A 25500-nucleotide genomic window follows, 5' to 3' on the forward strand; every position below is an offset into this window, starting at 1 on the left:
AGTGTCAGTCTAAATGTTGGTCAGATGTTTGCGGTGTGTCAGTCTAAATGTTTACCAGATGTTTTTGTTTTGTCTATATAAATGTCCATTTTTAAGTTCCCATGTTTCCATCGCTCATTAATTCTGAAACTCCTGCTGCATGACACTATTTTTCATGCTTTATTTTAAAATAAATGCACCACAAATTTCATATACTGTAATAAAGAATCATATATTGAACTCAGTTGAAAATTTGAGTTTAATAATACTCTTACAGAATATGCTAATGTATCACTTGGAATCACTTCCTTCCTCCTGCAGGCCAATCGCGACCTTACCAAAGCGCCATACGTCATATGCACTGTCCGTTTCCCTCTGTTTATATCAAATATCTTAAAAACAAATATATTTCATGTCTGTTTCACAAACAATAAGTATTTCATAAGTTCAAAAGAAATAAGCACGAAAACAGCTTTCATTGTTCAACTTCCTATACAGATATTATAGGTTTAGTCATATATATTTACAATTTAGTGTCCGAGCACCAATTGAAATTTCTCTTCTTAGTTATAATGTGGTTAGTATAACTTAATGTTGTTCACATTTCTGTTTCAGTCATAATTCAGTCATCATTCTTACAGTAAATCATTCTGTTAACATATCTTCTAATGACTGCATGATCCAGTTATAAAGTAAACACTATTGTCCCGTTTTCTGTTTCTTCGCCTTCGTCATCTGACAGTCCACCATTTACGTTTTCTCCGCCGTTTGGCACATGCACCTCTGGCCTTGTAACCTAAAAAGATCATTTACTCATTAAGACTGCTTACGCTAAGTATTAAAGTTAGCAACGTTTGGTCCAATTAACAAAAACGCCAAATTGAACGTTATTTAAAGCGGAAAAGTAGCTGTGTCACATAATACATGTACGTATGGTGGAAGCGAAACATTCGTATTTCTGTTACAATAAATACAGATGATATACAGAACATGGACCAACGTAAGTGATGCAGAATTTCTCAGAAATACCTATGATAAGAATCCTTATTAATACAACAACGTGTGTAGGTGACGTGAAAGTTATACAATAATTTGCATTCATTGCATAATGTATGTTGGTCAAACTAAACAACATGTGTCAAAACGCATGAATAGCCACAGATCTATATCAACATTTTTTCCTATCCATAATTATTTGCTACAAATGTTGCAACACATTTTAATAGAGACAATCTCAAAGTCATGCCTATAGAAATTGTACCAAATAATACGGAACCTGTAATTCGAGGGCTCAGTGCGAAACTAGTCTAAGTGTATATAGAAATAGAAGCAGATAGACTAGTTTCGCGTTGAGCGCCGAGTACTGGATTCATAAATAAACACTTTAACTACAAAACGGAAATGTATTGTTTAACTGTTGGTTGAGATGCACTTACAACGTTCTGTTTATGTACATTGTTTCCTTCAGACATGTTGCTATATTTGCAGGTTTATTATTTTTTTCTCATATTACGATTTGAGTGGCGTATTTTTGTTAAAACATAAGCCAGTGTCAAGGGACGTGACTCTGGCGGATTTTTTAAAAAACATCCTAAGAAACCTGCTTACATGCAACACTTCTATAAACATTTCAATCAACAAACTACATACGTTAAAAAGGGGCATACTGTTGACATTGTACTTTTAGTCTTGCAAAATCAACCCGAACTAAACTAGATATCAAATATTTTTTCACAGCGATTAAACTATGAGCTCAGCAATAATAACAAATACTAGCTTTACCAATACATCAAAAATACCAACTATTCAGATAGTAACTATCATGCCAATACTAGATAATACTTAAGCAGTCAGGCGAAAAAAAATGGATTTTCTATTTTGTCATTGAAAAATACTAGCAGGTTTTCTAGATACCCCGTAAACTCATAAATTTCGACATAGTCTTTATTATTTTCATATGAATAATACGACTGCTCAAAAATCGATACTGATTATGACAGGGAGGAGAGGTTTTATTCTACAATACAAACCGTTGAGAAGTGATTCACCAAACACAAGGAAGTATAACATATCGTTAACGCCCACTTCCTGGAATACTGCTAACACCTGAAACAAAATAAAATACCCAGCAAATATACTTAGCAAGGTATAAATCATTTCTTTTGAATCACATGCTGAAATAGTTCGGAACTTTATATGGTATAGTACGGAAGAGCATTAGTGCCAGGTGTATGTTATTTATTATAACTCGAAATTTCGCGTTACTAAGTCTTCAAATTTTGCGAATAAAAGGGCAAGATACGAAGTCTAAATTTTGTGTTATTAATACGTAACTCGAAATTTCGACTTAGTAACTTGAAATTTCGATTTAGTAACTCGAAATTTCGAGATACCTAACACAAAATTTCGACTTAGTAAACTTAGAAATGTACTTACATTAAAAAAGAAAAAAATTAGTACATGTCTATTAAATGTTGCAAGAAAATGACTGTGAGCGAAGAGATGAGACTTGACGTACGACTAATGATTACACCTTGAAAATTGTTGTGTCATCTCAACAAATATGCAATAACTGAGAGCATTATGTAACTTCAGCACAATTGCAACGAAATGGGACATTGTGTAAATTGAATAAAATGGCAATAGCAATACGAGGAAAATATAAAACAAGACGCACTGTAACAGGGTCCGTAGAGACTATTAAGGCAGCAAAAAGAAGCATCTGAACAAGGGATGTGTTCACTTCTTCCATCGCCCCGGCAATGTACAATCCATACATGCTTAAACCTGAAACAAAATTATTATTATTATACCCGATTTATATATGGTACATAGACTAGCTCCTAGACTATGATATATCTCTTTTATATTTTTATGATTCAATATTGTGAAATGAGTCAGTCTAATTATATGTCCAATATCATAGTCTAGTACAATCTAAAATTTTAGGGTTGTTATAATCCATGTCAAGACTTGACCGTAGTGTAACTGATAAAGATCAGTGGTTACCACATGTCTATGCAACTAAATGTGGCCAAGTGGAACCTGGGATTTACAACTGCAGGGCTCATTTGAGTTTAAATCTTTATAAGAATCTTATTTCTCTGTATACCTGTTACTTTAGTTGAAGTTAGAAAAATAAAATTTAAAAAGGAAACAGACTTGACTTACCAATTAAAAACCAGTTAAGAACTGTTCCCTGAAATACAAAATTACATCTTATATATATTTTCAAAATGTATTAACTGCAAGACAAAAATTAACATGATACTTGAATGTAGAAAAATCAACCCTTTTGTTTACTTATGAAGATTTGGTGAGAGTAAACTGTACGTTTTACTATGAACATACGACCAAACTACATAAAAGAAATGTATCTTCTCACCAGCACAGCAAAGAGCAGCACTCCACCAATATTATCCGCAAATGTACGATCGTACAAACCGTAAGCTGCCTCTAATATAATTCTGAAAACAACCAAACACTGAGCAATAGATAATAATGTTTAGCACTAAAATAAGTTTATTTTTAATCGCTTGAAATGTTTGAAGTATTTCATTTAAAGTAGGTAAGTTATATTATTGATTGTCTATTTTCGTGAATCAAAATAAGAAAAGTTCTGTTGAGTGTTCAAAATCTCTACGTTTCAAGTACAACAAGAAGGAAACGACATAAATATAAACAAATTTTATAATATCTAAGTAAAAGTATTTCCTATTTTCACAGAACAGAAATTGTGCTTACCAAAATATATTCAAGACGAAATAAAACAAACTTACGACGGTAATAGGTAAAGAAAAAACAAATGTGGTGCATAAAGTTTGACATCCTTTGTAATACCCGTGTAACTGAAACAAATTAAAATGTTAATGTTATTTTTTTTCATACAGAAGAAGGTATTAATATATAAATTTTTGATATAACCATTTCTTCAGTTTCAATGAAGTTTCTTCACTATTTCTAGTTCCTTATAATCATTAAGCTCCTAAACAATAATTTAACATTATCTTCAAGTTTCTAAACAATAATTTTACATTATTCTTAAACTTCTAAAATAATTTTACGGTATCTTTAGGCTTCCAAACAATAGTTTTACATTATCCTTCAAGCTTCTAACAATAATTTTACATTACCATTCAAGTTTCTAACAATAATTTTACACTATCCTTCAAGCTTCTAACTATACCTTTACATTATCCGTAATCTTCTGAACAATACGTTTACATTATCCTTAAGCTTCTAAACAATACGTTTACATTATCCTCCAAGCTTCAAGCAATAGTTTTACATTATCCTTAAATAATACTTTTACGTTATCCATAAGCTTCTAAACAATAGATTTACATTATCCTTCAAGCTTTAAACAATAGGTTTACATTATCTTTAAGCTTCTATACAATACGTTTACATTATCCTTCAAGCTTCAAACAATAATATTACACTATCCTAAGTTTTTAAACAGTAATATTACACTATCCTTAAGTTTTTTAACAGTAATTTTACATTATCCTTCAAGCTTCAAACAATAATTTAACATTATCTTTAAGCTTCTAAACAATAGATTTACATTATCCTTCAAGCTTTAAACAATAGTTTTACATTATCTTTAAGCTTCTAAACAATACGTTTACATTATCCTTCAAGCTTCAAACAATAGTTTTACATTATCTTTAAGCTTCTAAACAATACGTTTACATTATCCTCCAAGCTTCAAACAATAATATTACACTATCCTTAAGTTTTTAAACAGTAATATTACATTATCCTTAAGTTTTTAAACAGTAATTTTACATTATCCTTCAAGCTTCAAACAATAATTTTACATTATCTTTAAGCTTCTAAACAAAACGTTTACACTATCCTAAGTTTTTAAACAGTAATATTACACTACCCTTAAGTTTTTAAACAGTAATTTTACATTATCCTTCAAGCTTCAAACAATAATTTTACATTATCTTTAAGCTTCTAAACAATACGTTTACATTATCCTTCAAGCTTCATACAGTAACATTACACTATCCTTAAGTTTTTTAACAGTAATTTTACATTATCCTTCAAGCTTCAAACAATAATTTAACATTATCCATAAGCTTTTAAACAATAGATTTACACTATCCTTCAAGCTTTAAACAATAGTTTTACATTATCTTTAAGCTTCTAAACAAAACGTTTACATTATCCTTCAATCTTCAAACAATAATATTACACTATCCTTAAGTTTTTAAACAGTAATTTTACTTTATCCTTAAGCCTTTAAACAGTAATTTTACATTATCCTTAAGCCTTTAAACAGTAATTTTACATTATCCTTAAGCCTTTAAACAATAATTTGACATTATCCTTAAGCCTTTAAACAGTAATTTTACATTATCCTTAAGCTTCTAAACAATAATTTGACATTATCCTTAAGCTTCTAAACAATAATTTGACATTATCCTTAAGCCTTTAAACAATAATTTGACATTATCCTTTAAGCTTTCTAACCATAATTTTACATATCCCTTAAGCTTTCAAACAATAAATTTACATTATCCTTAAGCTTCTAAACAAAACATTTACATTATCCTTAGGTTTCTAAACAATAGTTTTATGTGATCCTTAAGCTTCTAAACAATAAGTTTACATTATCCTTAAACTTCTAAACAATAATTTGACATTATCCTTAAGCCTTTAAACAGTAATTTTACATTATCCTTAAGCCTTTAAACAGTAATTTTACATTATCCTTAAGCCTTTAAACAGTAATTTTACATTATCCTTAAGCTTCTAAACAATAATTTGACATTATCCTTAAGCCTTTAAACAGTAATTTAACATTATCCTTAAGCTTCTAAACAATAATTTGACATTATCCTTAAGCCTTTAAACAATAATTTGACATTATCCTTAAGCCTTTAAACAATAATTTTACATTATCCTTTAAGCTTTCTAACCGTAATTTTACATATTCCTTAAGCTTTCAAACAATAAATTTACATTATCCTTAAGCTTCTAAACAAAAAATTTACATTATCCTTAGGTTTCTAAACAATAGTTTTACGTGATCCTTAAGCTTCTAAACAATAAGTTTACATGATCCTTAAGTTTTTAAAGAATAATTTTACGTGAGCTTTAAGCTTTAAACAATAACTTTACGTGATCCTTAAGCTTTTAAAGAATAATTTTATGTGATCCTTAAGCTTTTAAAGAATAATTTTACGTGATCCTTAAGCTTCTAAACAATAAGTTTACATGATCCTTACGCTTTTAAAGAATAATTTTACGTTATCCTTAAGCTTTCAAAGAATAATTTTACGTGATCCTTAAGCTTTTAAACAATAAGTTTACATGATCCTTAAGCTTTTAAAGAATAATTTTATGTGATCCTTTAGCTTTTAAAGATTAATTTTACGTGATCCTTAAAGCTTCTAAACAATAAGTTTATCTGATCCTCAAGCTTCTAAACAATAAGTTTACATTGACTACATTATATACGAAGTAACACGTGAATATGCAATGCACGTATTTAAGACTTTTTTTGATTGCTTTATACTAATAAGAGAAAATCAATAATTATATGTCAACAAATAGATTCGTGCACAGCCACTTGCCCGGGGTTTTATTCTACAGAATATTATATTGAAAACCCTTGAATATGATATGGTTTGAGAATGGAGAGGGGAAGGATATTATATGAAAGATTGTTACTTTAAAGTATTAAATGTAGACATACGAAACATAAAATGTACTAATAGAACCAGTTATTACCTTTATACTTCATAAAATGCCGCTACACAGATTTATAGTATTTTATCACTGTAATTATTATTTAAGGCCGACCAAAATGAAGACGAGTACTTAGATTACAAGTGAGTGAATCCCATGTATTACTTATCTAATGTTACGTATATACAGGTAAACTATGAGAATATCACCTGATAACTGCCACAACGCATTAACTCTGTTTTGACGGCCAGTAATTTTATGGTGCCTATCTGTTCAAGGACATTTTCTCTAAAATGTATGACATGGTTTCTAAATTGCTTTTTGTACTTTTAGCATGTGTAAATGTTGAGTTCTGCTCAACCCGGGGCTAGAGGGCGTGGACGGTAGCATGCATTTCCACTACCGTCCATGAACAGGCTCAATCAAACCGAGCCTGCAACATTTTCGTTTTTGTCGTGTTGAGCGACCAGTGAAGTTTCCACTTTTCTCTATTTTAAACAGTCAACGATCTATTTCATGAACAACATCCGTATTTCTTTTTTAACCAGATTTAGAATGTGCTCCATAGAGACAAAAATACTTACTACAGAATAACACCAGATATTACACCAAGTACGATAAGGACACTGAAAAACAAATAAAAAAAAATCAATCAGGCAATCATTTTTGTATAGATATACAATAGTTTCAACAAGAATAAATAACCGCTCACATGTAACATGGACTAAAACAAAAGATAAACATATATGAACGAACGTCGCTCCGATGTTCAGTCCTTGAACAAGCTGGACAAAATGTATTCTTTATAGACGCTTAAAAACATTTTATAGATATTTGATTGTTAAAATAATTATCATAAGAAATCATAGATCGAATAATTGTGTTTTAATTAAATCATATTGAAATGAACACATAAAAATTTTGCAAACTCACCAAGATTCAGGCACCTTCGATGACAGAAAATGCGAATAATGGAAACCAAGTTTACTAAGACCGATGAAGATAACCACCAGTGTGATGATAAATGGATATTCTACATCTTTCCAACGAACTACAATCAGCTCAACACCTGGATGTTCATGTTCACTCTCCGACTCTTCTTCCTCTGTAATATTGTCGGTTTGCTTAGAGTCTTTATTTGGGTTGATAGTGGCCTCTGTCATAGTCTGTAGAATGGTCTGTGTGCTATCTCGTTGCGTAGGTTCGGTAGATTGTGAAGGTGGATCCGTGTGGCTTGTCTTGTTGGAGTAAGTTGGTTCACTTGTTGGATTGGTGGTAGTAGCTTTGGGAGTGCTTGTGAAATTAATTGATCTTGTTTCTGTAACTTGTGAGGTAACTGTGGCTGGTGCCGAATATGTGTTCTGGACGGCTAAAACTGTCAGCAAAGCTGCAGTGGTGGTAAACAATAAAGCTGGCATCTGGCAAATATACAGTATATAAATAAAATCATCTACACAATTCAGAAACTTTATAATTCTTTGTCGTGGTAATTTTGATTTTCTTTACTATAATAAAGAGATCCGGCAGTTATTACTGCGCAACCTACTGCGCAGCGACAGGTCGATCCGATACTTGCAAAATCTGTTTTTCATTAAATAGATAAAGAAAGTTGAGTTTTTTTAGACGATATCGAACATTTCGCATTAATAGAAACAAACTGGATGTAAACAGGTTTTAATCGATAAAAACGTATAAGTCGGTTTCTATCTACAGAAAATGTAGACGCAATGAAAACGAGAGGTCTGCTTACAAGTAAGACAAAAGAAAGTAATGAATTTGTTTCTTTGGGTAGTGTAGCCACAAATGAAAACAATTACATTTAAATTTTTATTCATGTCTAAGCACGTTTAAGTGTTTACATAAGAAACGTGTGTGAAGGACGATTTTTCTAACTCAAACACCCAAGAAATGGAACAATGTAGGCGGATAATAGTTATAGCCCCTGTCTAAAATGAACCAAAATTCGAGAAATATCTAAATATCGCAGAAAGAAGCATGGATACCCATGATTTTTTCGGTCGTTTCTTTCTAACGTAAATCATATGAGCTACTTTGATAGTAAAAAAGTTGTCAGTTGAAAAAAGGATAGAAATAGAAAATGTTTTTCATGTAAACTTAAGAATTTATAATGAATTATAAGTTTTTGTGTCAACTGCGTAATATTCTGTTTACAGATGTGAAAATGTTAGAATATTTATTCAATCTGTCATGAAATTTATACATTATTTGCTTCAGTTCTTGGTTCCAATTTCAAATTGGTATGCAGTTATCCTGTCAATTGCATAAAAGGGCATGGCGACATACCTAAATGATCGCTGAAAATTAAATTAGATTTCTGTAAAATGTGACAAAGTCTGTCAATCAAAAATCTAGAAAATGTCCTTAAAACTTACATTGTTTTGATGGAAAATGGTACAATGCTCATGAACTAGATTTTTCAAATTCAGCTCTCGGCTATGATATAAATGTATATAATGGAAATATATAACAATTTAGAAAGAGCACTTTCATATTATAATATAGATCTTACTTTACAGTAACAAAATTAAACAAACGTACATCAGTTCAGTAACAAGAAGCGTGACCAGGTATGGTCATGGGGTATACATTATTTTATTCGGTGCCGTCGAAGTTCGTTTAAAAGCTATATGTTATTGTTTTTTCTCATGAGAAGGAACACTTATGGTGAACATGTCACACTTGACTGAGCAGGTAATGGATACAAGGGTATCATCAAAGGCATCCAAATTCCAGTAGGGCGCCGCCATTTTGTATTCATGCATATTCATTACAAAAGCCTCCTTGTCAATGTGTTTTACTCATCTCTAAGTCAATCTTTAGTGAAATACAACTACGTAATAAACAGACCTACTAAAACAATAATTTGGTTTAAACTAGAGCTATCTAACTATTAAATCTTACGTGTCATATTGTAGAATCGAGATTAACTAAATGAATATTCATCATCTAAAAATAGACCCCGCCCAAAAATACTATTATTCTTCTCTATCTATCTATAAATACTGCATGACACCCTTGCGAGTATTTGCATTCTTTGCTGCTTCCAGAGGTTCTTTTTACGATTTTATTTCATACCAAATTTATTATTTTGACATTTTAAGTATTAGCATCAAAACATACTGTACTAATAAAGTTATTCGAGATTTTTCACTTGTCTGTGAACGCTATTGCACGATACGTACCATCACCGGATTGCAACATTTCAATTACTTCCCTTGTTTTTATCAAGAACGGTATAATGCATTTCTTCACTTTACTGAGCTATAAATATTTTGAACTTTGTAATTTCATACCTTTTGATTAATTGTTTTGTAATTTTAAAGTTGTGAACTTTTTGTACGCACTTTTTTCAAATCCATTAGTTTGTTGGTGCCGACTGATATAAAAGCCCCTTTTCTCCTGGTTTAGTCGTTCTGGAAGTATCCGTTCATGCAATGCAATTACCGGCATTTTGGCAGAACTTTTCTGCCATTGTATTGCTAATTAGAAATAGGCAAGCATACGACCAAATTCTGATCTGTGCCACTAGGACAGATGTCGACACTGGTTCTCGAAATTTTGACAGAGTGATGGTATTCATTACTCATTGTCCGCTGATAATATTTAGGTAGAATCATTCATCTAAAGGTGTTTGTTTATTGTTCTAAGTTGAATAAATGTTTGTGTGAAATAACTTTAAGTATTCTTATAATAAATAGATAAGAATGCACGTAAACTAGCAAAAAAACATAGTTCATAATTGTTTTATTAAAGACCCCTTAAAAAGAATATCTAATATAAGCTAGAAGGAACCTTTTGGTAAGCTAAATCTTGTATGATTATATGATTGAAATCATAGAGTACTCGTTACCACATTTAATGTTCCTTCTCAAAGGAAGGAACACTTCTGGTGAACATTTCACACTTGACTGAGCATGTAATGGATACAAGGGTATCATCAAATGCATCCGAATTCCAGTAGGGCGCCGCCATCTCGGACTCATTACCTCATGCATATTCATTACAAATAGCCTCTTTGCCAATGTGTGTTTACGCATCTTTAAGTCAATCTTTAGTGAAATACAACTACGTAATTATAGACCTACAAGAAACAATAATATAGTTTAAATCATATAACTCCTAAATATAACATGTCATAATGTAGAATTGAGATTAATTAAATGAATATGCATCGTCTAAAAATAGACTCCCGCCCAAAAATATCGTCTGCTAATATTCTTCTGGCCAAATGATCTTTTTACAGATTTTATTTCATATCAGCTATATTATTTTGATGTTAAGTATTACCATCAAAACATACTGTACTCATAAAGTAATTCGAGATTTTTTCGCTAGTCTGTTAATGCTATTTGCACGCTACGCACCGTCACCGTATTACAACATTCATTTGTTTTTATCCAGAACTGTATAATGCATTTTTTCACTTTATTAAGCTATAAAATGTTTCGATCTTTGTAATTTCATGCCTTTTGATAAATTGTTTTGTAAAAATCAAGGTGTGAACTTTTTATACGCATTTTTTCCAAAGCCATTAGATTGTTGGTGCCGACTTATATATATGCCCTTTTTCTTCTAGCTTAACTTTTACTGTCCCAGACGGACATATTTCGTTCTGGAGCTTGAAGTATCAATCATGCGATGAAATGAGGGACTTTGGTGAGTTTCAAATTGTCTCCGTTATTGAATTATGTCCAAGATAATAAAATTGTAAGTAGGTCCTATCATTTGGAATCTTCTGAAAAGAATGTATGAGAAACAAGTTCCTTACATGAATAAACTGTTAAAACAAGCAATCTATAAGAAAAGAATGTTGCAAAACAAATTTAATAAACATAAAACATCTAGTATTTGGGAAAAATTTAGAAAACAAAGAAATCTTGTCACAAGCCTTAAAAGAAAATCTGTAAATAAGTATTACTTAGATAGATGTGTGGGTGGTTGCAATAATAAGTCTTTTTGGCAAACTGTCAAACCCTTTTTAACAAACAAAGGTACAATTATTCAAAAAGATTATAAGATTCTTTCACTTGTTGTAGGTGCAGATGGGAATTTCCGGCCTCGAGGGTAACTGTTAGGCGGTAACGAGGTTCCTACCGTGTTTTGAATCGAGAAATATACTATCAGGAACAAAGAGGAACTGTCAAGGTATTGGATTTTTATTCCGTTTTTCGAAATAGAATATAAACAACTACATAAATCTTCTACATATATTTAGTTCGTATTACGTCATTTAAAGCACGAGAGTCATCTTACACCCCGGGGTGTAAGATGGATTTTTCCAGCACCGGTAAAAATACAGGAAATCCCCGTCTGGTATGCAAGAAACAATTTTATGTGAAGATGATAAATCAATAAATGACCAAGAACAAATATGTGGTATATTTAATAGCTTTTTTGTAAATGTTGCAAAAAATATTGGAGATAACTCAATAAAAATTGATGAAAATCATCCTAGTATTCAGGCTATAAAGAACAATGTTCAAAAAGTCAATGTACCTGATCTCGATTTTACTCCTGTAGGTGATGATTTGATTTTAAAGCAAATTGATAAACTATGTATAAAAAAGGCTACTGGACATAATAGGATATCATCTAAGCTAGCGAAGATAGCCAAGCCAACTATTGTTGAACCACTTACAAATATTGTTAATAAGTCATTTTCAACATGTATGTTCCCAGACATGTTATTGAAAATAGCTCAAGTAGCTCCAATTCATAAAAAAGAAAGTATTTTAGCTAAAAGTAAATACCGTCCTGTTAGTATTTTACCTATCATTTCTAAAAATTTTGAGCGAGCAATTAATACACAATTGACAGATTTTTTAACAGCCATTTTAACATGTATTTATCGGCTTTTAGACCAGAATACGGCTGTCAGAGCACTTTAATTAAGGTAATAGAAGACTGGAAAAAAGCACTAGATGATAACAAGTATGTTGCAGCCATTTTAATGGACTTGTCTAAGGATTTCGATTGCTTGCCACATGACCTTTTACTACTGAAACTGAAATTTTATGTTGTATCTGAAAATGCATTAAACCTGATTTCAAGTTATTTAACTAACAGAAAACAAAGTGTTAAAATTGGTAATTTTAGTAGTACTTTCCTGGATGTTTATAAAGGAGTACCTCAAGGATCAATTCTAGGGCTTTTCTGTTTAACATTTTTATTAATGATATATTTAACTTTGTATCCAGCTGCGATTTATATAACTATGCTGACGACAATACTCTGTCCTGTATAGATGATTATGTTCAGAATATAATAGATAATTTGGAAAAAGACAGCACATCCTTAATTAATTGGTTTTCTGATAATCAAATGAAGGCTAACCCTGACAAGTTCCAGGCTATAGCAATAGGTAAAAAATGTAAATAAAAGAATATAAGCTTTAATTTGGATGGTAATAAGATAAACTGTGAAGATAATGTAAAACTTCTAGGTGTGACTATTGACTTTAAGCTGAAATTTGATATACAAGTAGCAAATATATGTAAAAAAGCTTCTAGACAACTGAATGTATTAAAGAGAATAGGTAAATATTTCTGTAATTTGGGAAAATTAAATATTTATTACTCATTTGTTCTTTCAAACTTCAACTATTATCCTCTGACTTCGCATTTTTGCTCTGAAACTAATACTAAAAAACTGGAAAAAAATTCAAGAACGAGCTCTATGTTTCATTTATGATGATTATTTTTCGGACTATGATTCTCTACGAAGGCTGAGGACAATGGCTCTGGAGGTTTTTAAAATTGTAAACAAACATGGTCCAGCCTATTTGCATGACTTGGTTAAAATCAAAGAACATTCTTATTCTTTTAGGTACACTAATACAGCAATGTTGCCTCAGGTAAGAACTAAAAGTTACGGCAGTAGCTCTCTTCGTTCCAGTGCACCAAAGTTATGGAATTCGCTTCCTCAGCATTTTAGGGAGGAGACGAACTTCCATCACTTCAAGAGTATGATTAATGCCTGGAACGGTGAGAGCTGCTCCTGTTCGTTTTGCTCATAGTTCCAGTCTTCGTTTTGTTTAGCTTTTCTGTGTGCTTTTTCAGTTTAGCTTGTGTGTTTTTGTGTGTTTTTTGCTTTAGCTTTCCTTTGCTTTTTTCCCAGCTTTGGTATGATTTAGTATGACCATGTATGTGCTTTTATTTATTTATGTACGCTAGCAATTTGTAGTTTTAATATTACCATTATTGTAATGGAGCAATTCTTATTGAACCCCTGGGAGAGTAGTGCTAATCAGTTTACCTCAAATCTGATTTGAGGTAATAGTTGATTTTTTAAAAAAAATCTTAAATATACACAGTTTGTGTCTTTTTCCCCTTGCAGGTTTTATGGGATTTTTTCTTTTTAGAGTAATATTTAGGCCCTTGGTCAAGATTAGCGCTACCCTCACAGGTCTTAACATGTATTTATATACTCAAATGTATATGCCTACTTTTATGATTAATATATGTGTATAACTCATATGATAATCTGCATGTTACTTGTTTTTGTTATGTATGTCGTTAATTAGCTATACATAGCTAATGTTTTCCTGTTTACATATATGCACCCACTTGTATTGTATTTATTGTATTGTATTGTTATCTTCTGACTTTATCGCTGTTTTGCCTGTGAGATATCTCAGTTCTAATGTACGAGATATCTTGCATTTTTGAAATTTTGCATTCTTAAATTAAATGTCTGGAATGCCAAAATTAGACACTTGAGTGTTTATAGAATATGTAGTTGAAGGCATTTTAAATCAACAGTCATGATGATCAATAACTTAGTTTCATTAACATTATATTGTTACAAATAACATAGCGATAACAACAGAGTAATCCAAATGAAAGGTCCTAGTTACTTTAATAGAGTATGAAAAGGAGATAACTGACCAAAGTTTCCCATAAAGGGCGTTTGGCAGCACTTTTCTATGTATTGCTATGTGAAACTTTAAATTTACAAAGAGGCAAACATACGGTCAAAGTCCGATCTGTGCCACTAGGGAGGGTTTCGACAGTGGATTCCCGAGTATTTGATAGAATGATGGTCTTTATTATTTATTGTCCGCTGAAAATATTTAGGTAGAATCGCTTATCTAAAGGTGTTTGATTATTATTATAAGTTAAATAAATGTGTGTGTGAAATAATTTTAAGTATTTTTAAATAGATAAGAATGCACGAAAACTAACAAAACACATTTTTCATAACTGTTTTATTAAACATATGTAACGGGATGCTATAAACAGATCCCTTAAAAAAATATTTAATATACTCTAGAAGGAACCTTTTGGTTAGCTAAATCTTGTGTAATTAATAGGGAAACGATATAATCGATCCCTGTGCGGTAAAATGAAACTAAATACTATGACATGAAGAAATGTGTACTTCCGGTGCGTGCACTCAAGCGTTTAGCTTCGGATTTTCTTTTTAAAGAAGCCGCTTTATCATTGTGTCAATTAGCGTCTTTACAACTTATCGATCAGCAACGTTTCGTACATTGTTAACAATGTAATGATTGTTAAGTTGCGCAAAAGAAAAAATTCTAGCATTGTAAACACGACTAATTTCCTACTAGAGAGGGTCATGTAAACAACAAGCATTATATGGCTAATTTCTGCTAACGTCGTCTTTACGCCGGCAAAATTAAGACGACATTTTCGTCGTCATTTCGTTTTGTTCTTCATCTTTTCGTTCTGTCGATTTTGCCTGGGAAAATACGAAAAGACGAAGATCCAGGGCAAGAAAACGAAATAACGACAGATACTAGACGCCGATCACGGCGTCTTAAATTTGTCGTATTTTCTTTATTTCGATATTTGCATTATATATATTGCAAAGAAATAATGTAAGGAAGCATTATAGTATAACGTAATATTAAGGTATTAAATGCCTAATAATAATGTTTACAAAATGGCATTTGCTTGGTATATTCTTAAAGGTGACCGTATTTCGCACTGTTTTGCAATTTTTAAACAACTTTTATCGTGCCATTTTTTTTTTTATAGATTTTGTATAACTTATGGTATCTCCTCAAGCTCAAGTAGAGAAAAATTTCAAAGTGATGACCACTATCCAAAACGTTTGCAGAGAACTATTAATTTCAATAAAAGAAACATCAAACTATTGGTAAACAATTATAAAACACAAAATAAAAATGTCAATATCATTTTTTCTAGGGTGTCTCAAGTAAACGGATTTAATGAGTCAGAATTCTAACTACAACATTAAAAAAATAAGGACGAATCCTATGTTTCTGTTTTGAATTTTGCATACTTCATTCAAAAATAACCTTGGGGCAGTCGTAAAACCTATCTAAATTTCGTCCACGATATGTAATCTAAAGAGTGAAAGCAAAACTTTTACCGCATGTAACTCAATATTTTCAAAGATGTGTAACTCTACCCCTTCTGTTTAAGTAGTAAATTCACTTTGAACAGCAAGAAATCGCTTATCAAATTATTTTTTCTTTCCATTTTTGTACAATAAATCAATTACAAGTGTTGAAAGAAGTAAAAACTTACTAGCAAAAAGGGGGAAAAAATTGGTCCCAGTAGAGCTTGAACCTACGCCCCCATGAGAATTGCAGTAAAAGTAGGTTTATGGTAGGAATTGAATACTCTTTAAAAAGGAGGTACTCTATTACGTTAAGCTACAGGTAAGATCTATATTCAAACAGAAAAAGTCCGGTATGGCGGCCTAAATCCAAGATAGCCGCAGTAAAATCATTTTTCCATGAAATGCATACTGTGTGAAAATTACGAAACGTTGCATTGTAGAACATATATTTGTATAATGTACTCCTCAAATCATTGTTACACTGACATTTGTTAAATAAATTAACAATGGCCAACAAAATTCAAGTTGGCTATTATAAAATATTTTTTCCGGTGCAGTTGGACATATTGTGTGAAAATTGTAAAACGTTGCATGGTATTATATAAATATAAGGGAAAAAATCAATTTTTTTTTTCGTTTTAGGCTTAAAACGGTGTTTTTAATTTTTTAATTTTTTTTTTTATGGAGGGGGCGGCACCCATATGGGCACCAACACTGGACGGGCACCTGTGCGCCTGAACGTATAATGTGAACTTTCCCTTCCTAACTGATTCAACAAATATCAATATGGTTCAATATCAGTCCAAATTTCCATGATATGCTCCAACATTGATTGTATTTGCCCTTAATCAAATGATTCGTTTTTTTTTCTTTTGGCTTTAGGACAGTGGCTTGAAATATTACACATTTGCTCCATATGAAAATACCATGAAGATGCCATGAGAGATACTACGTATTCGCCGTACGCTTTCCGTTGCAGAAACACAAACAACATACAATAAAATCATGGACATGCCTTGTCCTGGCAGAAACACAAACAACATACAATAAAATCATGGACATGCCTTGTCCTGGCAGAAACACAAACAACATACAATAAAATCATGGACATGCCTTGTCCTGACAGATACACAAACAACATACAATAAAATCATGGACATGCCTTGTCCTGGCAGATACACAAACAACATACAATAAAATCATGGACAGGCCTTGTCCTGGCAGAAACACAAACAACATACAATAAAATCATGGACAGGCCTTGTCCTGGCAGATACACAAACAACATACAATAAAATCATGGACAGGCCTTGTCCTGGCAGAAACACAAACAACATACAATAAAATCATGGACAGGCCTTGTCCTGACAGATACACAAACAACATACAATAAAATCATGGACATGCCTTGTCCTGGCAGAAACACAAACAACATACAATAAAATCATGGACATGCCTTGTCCTTTCAGATACACAAACAACATACAATAAAATCATGGACAGGCCTTGTCCTGGCAGATACACAAACAACATACAATAAAATCATGGACAGGCCTTGTCCTGGCAGAAACACAAACAACATACAATAAAATCATGGATATGCCTTGTCCTGGCAGATACACAAACAACATACAATAAAATCATGGACAGGCCTTGTCCTGGCAGATACACAAACAACATACAATAAAATCATGGACAGGCCTTGTCCTGGCAGATACACAAACAACATGCAATAAAATCATGGACAGGCCTTGTCCTGGCAGATACACAAACAACATGCAATAAAATCATGGACAGGCCTTGTCCGTTGCAGAAACACAAACAACCTGCAATAAAATCATGGACAGGCCTTGTCCTGGCAGATACACAAACAACATACAATAAAATCATGGACAGGCCTTGTCCTGGCAGAAACACAAACAACATACAATAAAATCATGGACAGGCCTTGTCCTGGCAGATACACAAACAACATACAATAAAATCATGGACAGGCCTTGTCCTGGCAGATACACAAACAACATACAATAAAATCATGGACAGGCCTTGTCCTGGCAGATACACAAACAACATACAATAAAATCATGGACAGGCCTTGTCCTGGCAGATACACAAACAACATACAATAAATCATGGACAGGCCTTGTCCTGGCAGATACACAAACAACATACAATAAAATCATGGACAGGCCTTGTCCTGGCAGAAACACAAACAACATACAATAAATCATGGACAGGCCTTGTCCTGGCAGAAACACAAACAACATACAATTAAAATCATGGACAGGCCTTGTCCTGGCAGATACACAAACAACATACAATAAAATCATGGACAGGCCTTGCCTTGCAGAAACACAAATCAATACAATAAAATCATGGAACAGCTTGTCCTGGCAGATACACAAACAAATACAATAAATCATGGACAGGCTTGTCCTGACAGATACACAAACAACTACAATAAAATCATGGACAGGCCTTGTCTGGCAGATACACACAACAACATACAATAAAATCATGGAAGCTTGTCCGCAGATACACAAACAACATACAATAAAATCATGGACAGGCCTTGTCTGGCAGATACACAAACACATACAATTAAAATCATGGACAGCCTTGTCTGGCAGAAACACAAAAACATACAATAAAAATCATGGACATGCTTGTCCGACAGATAACAAACAACATACATAAAATCATGGACATGCCTTGTCCTGGCAGATACACAAACAACATACAATAAAATCATGGACAGGCCTTGTCCTGACCAGATACACAACAAACATTCATAAATCATGACAGGCCTTGTCTGGCAGATACACAAACAACATACAATAAAATCATGGACAGCCTTGTCTGGCAGATACACAAACAACATTACAATAAAATCATGGACAGGCCTTGTCCTGGCAGATACACAAACAACATACAATAAAATCATGGACAGGCTTTGTCCTGGCAGATAAACAAACAACATACAATAAAATCATGGACAGGCCTTGTCCTGCAGATACACAACAACATACAATAAAATCATGGACATGCCTTGTCCTGGCAGATACACAAACAACATACAATAAATCATGGACAGGCCTTGTCCTGGCAGAAACACAAACAACATACAATAAATCATGGACAGGCCTTGTCCTGGCAGAAACACAAACAACATACAATAAAATCATGGACAGGCCTTGTCCTGGCAGATACACAAACAACATACAATAAAATCATGGACAGGCCTTGTCCTGGCAGATACACAAACAACATACAATAAAATCATGGACAGGCCTTGTCCTGGCAGATACACAAACAACATACAATAAAATCATGGACAGGCCTTGTCCTGGCAGATACACAAACAACATACAATAAAATCATGGACAGGCCTTGTCCTGGCAGATACACAAACAACATACAATAAAATCATGGACAGGCCTTGTCCTGGCAGATACACAAACAACATACAATAAAATCATGGACAGGCCTTGTCCTGGCAGAAACACAAACAACATACAATAAAATCATGGACATGCCTTGTCCTGACAGATACACAAACAACATACAATAAAATCATGGACATGCCTTGTCCTGGCAGATACACAAACAACATACAATAAAATCATGGACAGGCCTTGTCCTGACAGATACACAAACAACATACAATAAAATCATGGACAGGCCTTGTCCTGGCAGATACACAAACAACATACAATAAAATCATGGACATGCCTTGTCCTGGCAGATACACAAACAACATACAATAAAATCATGGACATGCCTTGTCCTGGCAGATACACAAACAACATACAATAAAATCATGGACAGGCCTTGTCCTGGCAGATACACAAACAACATACAATAAAATCATGGACAGGCCTTGTCCTGGCAGATACACAAAAACAACAATAAAATGATGGACAGCCTTGTCCTGGCAGATACACAAACAACATACAATAAAATCATGGACAGCCTTGTCCTGGCAGATACACAAACAACCTGCAATAAAATCATGGACATGCCTTGTCCTGGCAGATACACAAACATGGACACGCCTTGTCCTTACAGATACACAAACAGCATACAATAAAATCATGGACACGCCTTGTCCTGACAGATACACAATCAGTATGCAATAAAATCATGGACACGCCTTGTCCTGACAGATACACAAACAGCATGAAATAAAATCATGGACACGCCTTGTCCTGACAGATACACAAACAACATACAATAAGATCATGGACACGCCTTGTCCTGACAGATACACAAACAGCATGCAATAAAATCATGGACACGCCTTGTCCTGACAGATACACAAACAGCATGCAATAAAATCATGGACACGCCTTGTCCTGACAGATACACAAACAGCATGCAATAAGATCATGGACACGCCTTGTCCTGACAGATACACAAACAGCATGCAATAAAATCATGGACACGCCTTGTCCTGATAGATACACAAACAACATACAATAAAATCATAGACAGACCTTGTCCTGACAGATACACAAACAGCATGCAATAAAATCATGGACACGCCTTGTCCTGACAGATACACAAACAACATACAATAAAATCATGGACACGCCTTGTCCTGACAAATACACAAACAGCATACAATAAAATCATGGACACGCCTTGTCCTGGCAGATACACAAACAACATGCAATAAAATCATGGAAACGCCTTGTCCTGGCAGATACACAAACAACATACAATAACATCATGGACATGCCTTGTCCTGGAAGATAGACAAACAACAGGACAGATACACAAACAACATGCAATGAAATCATGGACATGCCTTGTCCTGGCAGATATACAAACAACAGGACAGATACACAAACAACATGCAATGAAATTATGGACATGCCTTGTCCTAGCAGATACACAAACAACATGCAATAAAATCATGGACACGCCTTGTCCTGTGTCCTGGCAGATACACAAACAACATACAATAAAATCATGGACATGCCTTGTCCTTTCAGATACACAAACATCATACAATAAAATCATGGACACGCCTTGTCCTTTGTCCTGGCAGATACACAAACAACATACAATAAAAACATGGACATGCCTTGTCCTTTCAGATACACAAACAACATACAATAAAATCATGGACATGCCTTGTCCTTTCAGATACACAAACAACATACAATAAAATCATGGACATGCCTTGTCCTGGACATACAAGTAGATTTCTAGAGAAAACTGCCTTTCGGTTTCCTATCGTAGCAACATTTTAGCGGGCTAAAGCATCTGTCTGTCCACTATTAGCCTTGATAACGCATATGAGTTGTATAGTTTACATTCCCATGAGTCAGGTTTGCAGGACATTGCAGTGGATGTGTGGTAGTTTCTGGACATATAAGACAAAGTTTAATTGTAATGCCCTCCTTATGTGATAGTGAGCTTACATGTGACATGCTGACTTGTTAGTAGAACCTAAGCATTATATAGATGTTTATTTTTCTGACAGTAAATTTCACATTGCAAGCACATATACCGTAGCTAACCACCACTAAAAGCTAACTATATTATTGTCATTGTTTTATACAGGTATAGGCTATAGTAACGTTTTCCAGTACTGAAACAATATATAACAACAGATGGTTATGGTGTTTACAAATTAATGGGTAGTATGTAGCCATACACAGAACAATAAATGCACAATAGTACAAATCAAATACTTGGCAGTCATTCAAATTCATACATTTACAGTTTGTATACATGTTATTGTGCAAATAATGCGCAATATTAAAATGTGTAGTTCACTAGTTGATATATAATTATCTCTCTAAAAATCATGTATTTATTTTAGCAAAAAGTTCACATGAAATAAATTGGTAAAAGGTAAAAATAAGGTTTTGGAAATTATGTCCTGTTTTTACCTTTAACATTTTAGATACTGCATTTACACACACACACAAACAGAGAGAGAGAGGGCGTGGTGGGCGGGGGGGGGGGGGGGGCAATTTTCATTCATAATTTTTGTATGTAAACAAAGGGAAACAGCTTTTATGCATAACTGTTAAGTATGAAAGAATATCTTAGCTAAGATAATGTGTAATTTCAGTCCAGACAATACGTATATACAATATGGTCTGTATACTTTAGAAAAAACAATCAAGTGTCAGTAGTGAATTCATAAACTGATTCATAGTGCTGGCGAACTTGGCTGGCCAATATGGTGGCCATAATGGATTTTGTCTCAAGGTCACAATAGCCTAAATAGTTTTCCCTATATATTCTATATAAAACTGACCTTTTTCAAAGAGCTACCAAACATAGCTAGACCCATTTCAGAGAACAAATCCTTATCTCATTTTAAAGAGTTATGATAAAACTGATATAAAATGAAGAGAAAGTAAGGGTCATGTATTTTCTAAGAGAGATTTCTCTGGTCACATTTACTTACTGTAAACTGACATCAAAATCACACTGCTGTGACCTGGAAGTACTACTCATACTAAAATTGAGCTTGACTTCACCAAATATAACCTGCTCTCACATTTTTCCTACCAAAATGTCAACAATACATCCACAATGAAATTTAAACAAAAACTAGCCTCAATTTAGACCTCTGTTGCCATGCCAAGTGAAAAATTAGTGTTCAAATACCTGGCAGCCATTACGCGACTAGACCAGATGGCTCCCACGCTGGTTCCTTTAGTTTAGTTAGGCCTATAAGAAAAACTGTTTTTATGTAATAGTCTCAATTTCATTTGTATAGTACCAGTAACACATCTGCATGAAAACTACCAAGTTTCAGCTTGATTAAATCGGTTTTCCAGGTTTTATGGCATTTTCAGTAACGCGGGTCCCTGCGCCAATTTTCCTTCAAAACTGATGTCGCGACATAATTTTTAACCAGTTCTTCTAGCCAGAGCTGGTTTTTGCCCTATTTCATAAATTTTCACCATAATTTGCAAGCAAATTACACATTAACACTTTGAAATATACCAAATGTCCCCTTTGAAAGGTATAGATGGGTATAATTTAGAGTGCAAATTTGCATGTTTTTAAAAGAAATAGCCCCAAAACAGTGAAAATGTGATTTATTTTGGTTTGATTTATCAATTTTTGCAGCAAAATTTCAATGAAATGCTCATTTTTTACCAAAATCTGACCAAACTAGTTCATTTATATCAATATCTGGACAAATCTCAATTTTTGCCCACATTTTCTTATAGGTCACAATAGCCTAAATAGTTTTCCCTATATATTCTATATAAAACTGACCTTTTTCAAAGAGCTACCAAACATAGCTAGACCCATTTCAGAGAACAAATCCTTATCTCATTTTAAAGAGTTATGATAAAACTGATATAAAATGAAGAGAAAGTAAGGGTCATGTATCTTCTAAGAGAGATTTCTCTGGTCACATTTACTTACTGTAAACTGACATCAAAATCACACTGCTGTGACCTGGAAGTACTACTCATACTAAAAGAGAGCTTGACTTCACCAAATATAACCTGCTCTCACATTTTTCCTACCAAAATGTCAACAATACATCCACAATGAAATTTAAAAAAAAAACTAGCCTCAATTTAGACCTCTGTTGCCATGCCAAGTGAAAAATTAGTGTTCAAATACCTGGCAGCCATTACGCGACTAGACCAGATGGCTCCCACGCTGGTTCCTTTAGTTTAGTTAGGCCTCAATATGTTTATCTTCATTAAATACGGTTATATATTTCAAAAATTACTGTTGCAATTTATATCACTTTTTACGTGATGTTAAAATTATTTCGTATGACAGATGATTTTTTGCGTCCATCTTTGATTTTGGCAGCCAGATTCTTTTTTTTTTCAGAATAAAACGCAGACTTGGTGGAGGTGTAGTATGATATCACACTATTATTCAAATGTTAAAGTTTTTTTTGCATGATATGCACTCTTGTTTTTTACCATTTTCACGACGATAGAAACTCGATATCGATGGTATTTTTGTAGATCCTATGTAGGGTGTTCACCTGTTGTGATAATGGATCTTGCTGAAGTTGGCAGCCTAGCGGCCTGAAGTTGAGAACAGTAGGCTGCGTTGCAGACTATGCAAATAGCAATTATTATGCTTAATTTCTATTTTGCTGATTTTTCATGTATTATTAGAACGTGAAATTTAAAGTATAGTATTTTCGTCGATTTTTCCGATACGTCAAAAAATCCCCGGATGTAAACAATCAACAAAGCCGACCGCATGCAGTAGTTCAGAGATTTCGGTATTAAAATAATTTAACCGCAACTTGTGTGTTTTGGTAAACGAAGTCTTAATTATTTTTCTACAGAATCGTTAATCTTTCTGTCTCGGTTATAGACATAATTTACATCTGGAAAACAGATGTCTTAGCAATTTAGAAGTTATTATAAGTCCTAATTCTACTATCTCGTAATTAAGATTTTGTAACTCCTAATTATGAGATAAAATATTTCAAACCAGGCACTAGGGCGCTTCCATACTTTAACATAAAGAGATATATCTTTATAACGTAAATATACACCTCTTTCTGTTAAAGAGATATCACTATAATCTACAGAGATATCCCTTATAAATATCTTGATACTTCCTGTGTGGAAGTCTTGATGTGCCTGTCGAAGTCCGACCACACCCTATCCACCTGTCGAAAATCATTGTGGTTAACTTTCGTTAACAGTTCCTGTCCAACATATAGATGATCTCGCCTACCTCGGGGAAGTTAGCGGTTTGAGCCCAGGTTCGGCCTTGTGAAATTATTTATAAAGAAGCTATCCAGCAAGCATGCGATAGTTTCTGGTTCTTTCCATTGTGTTTCTCTTCTACAAACAGACGATCTCCGATAAATTGTTAGAAAATGACTCCATTACTGATCAAACTTTATCGACTGATCAGTTTTCAACGACATTTTGATCAAAATTTAATTTTGAAATGTTGGCGGGGTCAATTCTCAACGTTGAAAAAGGACCCATTGGGTCAATTTTCAACGGGGTCAATATTTAATGTTATACCGGCTCTTTTGCAGAAGTGTAATATGAGAAGCCGGGAAACAGAAATATTAAAGACTCCATCGATTGATCAACGCTAGCTGTTTCAGTCCAATGAATGATTCGCAGTGAAATATAAGTAGCAAAGTGGGATTTTTCCTAAATATAGAACGCTGCTTGGTTCCCAGTATAACTGTGCATCATATCAATTGAACGCCTGTTTACCACCGTGCGTAAGCTTATTTCCAGCTGACATTCAATAGATAGTGTTCGCTGACTTGTGTAATCAAAATAAATATCAAAACAGAGATTTTCCTCTTTATGAAAGGTAGAGAAGAGTAAAACTATACATGAAAGGGAGACTTTCGACACGAACATGCTGTGATAGTGCTGCGACTGTATGAAATCATTTCAAAGAATCATATATACATGTGATTATTTGAAATTTTATTTCGTTAATGTTAACTGTTTTATTTGTCGACTGTTCCAT

General features: G+C 33.3%; 1 protein-coding gene across 3 annotated transcripts in view; it reads right to left on the minus strand.

The window, feature by feature from the left end:
* Window positions 1–1673: 1673 nt before the first annotated feature.
* LOC123554991 (sodium/hydrogen exchanger 3-like) overlaps window positions 1674–25500 on the minus strand; it is a 33968-nt gene continuing 10141 nt past the window's right edge. The window contains exons 2-9 of one of the 3 annotated variants that reach the window (XM_053547705.1): window positions 10050–11440; window positions 7618–8102; window positions 7269–7310; window positions 3759–3827; window positions 3365–3446; window positions 3151–3178; window positions 2657–2766; window positions 1674–2085 (exon numbers count right to left, since the gene is read on the minus strand). In XM_053547705.1, the coding sequence (XP_053403680.1) occupies window positions 1954–2085; window positions 2657–2766; window positions 3151–3178; window positions 3365–3446; window positions 3759–3827; window positions 7269–7310; window positions 7618–8102; window positions 10050–10064 (963 nt within the window). In that variant the 5' untranslated portion in view covers window positions 10065–11440 and the 3' untranslated portion in view covers window positions 1674–1953. The remainder of the gene's footprint in view (window positions 2086–2656; window positions 2767–3150; window positions 3179–3364; window positions 3447–3758; window positions 3828–7268; window positions 7311–7617; window positions 8103–10049; window positions 11441–25500) is intronic. The other 2 variants (XM_053547707.1, XM_053547706.1) reach the window with 2 other exon arrangements.

This window comes from Mercenaria mercenaria, chromosome 7 (genome assembly GCF_021730395.1).
Source record: "Mercenaria mercenaria strain notata chromosome 7, MADL_Memer_1, whole genome shotgun sequence".
Classification (NCBI taxonomy): Eukaryota; Metazoa; Mollusca; class Bivalvia; order Venerida; family Veneridae; genus Mercenaria; species Mercenaria mercenaria.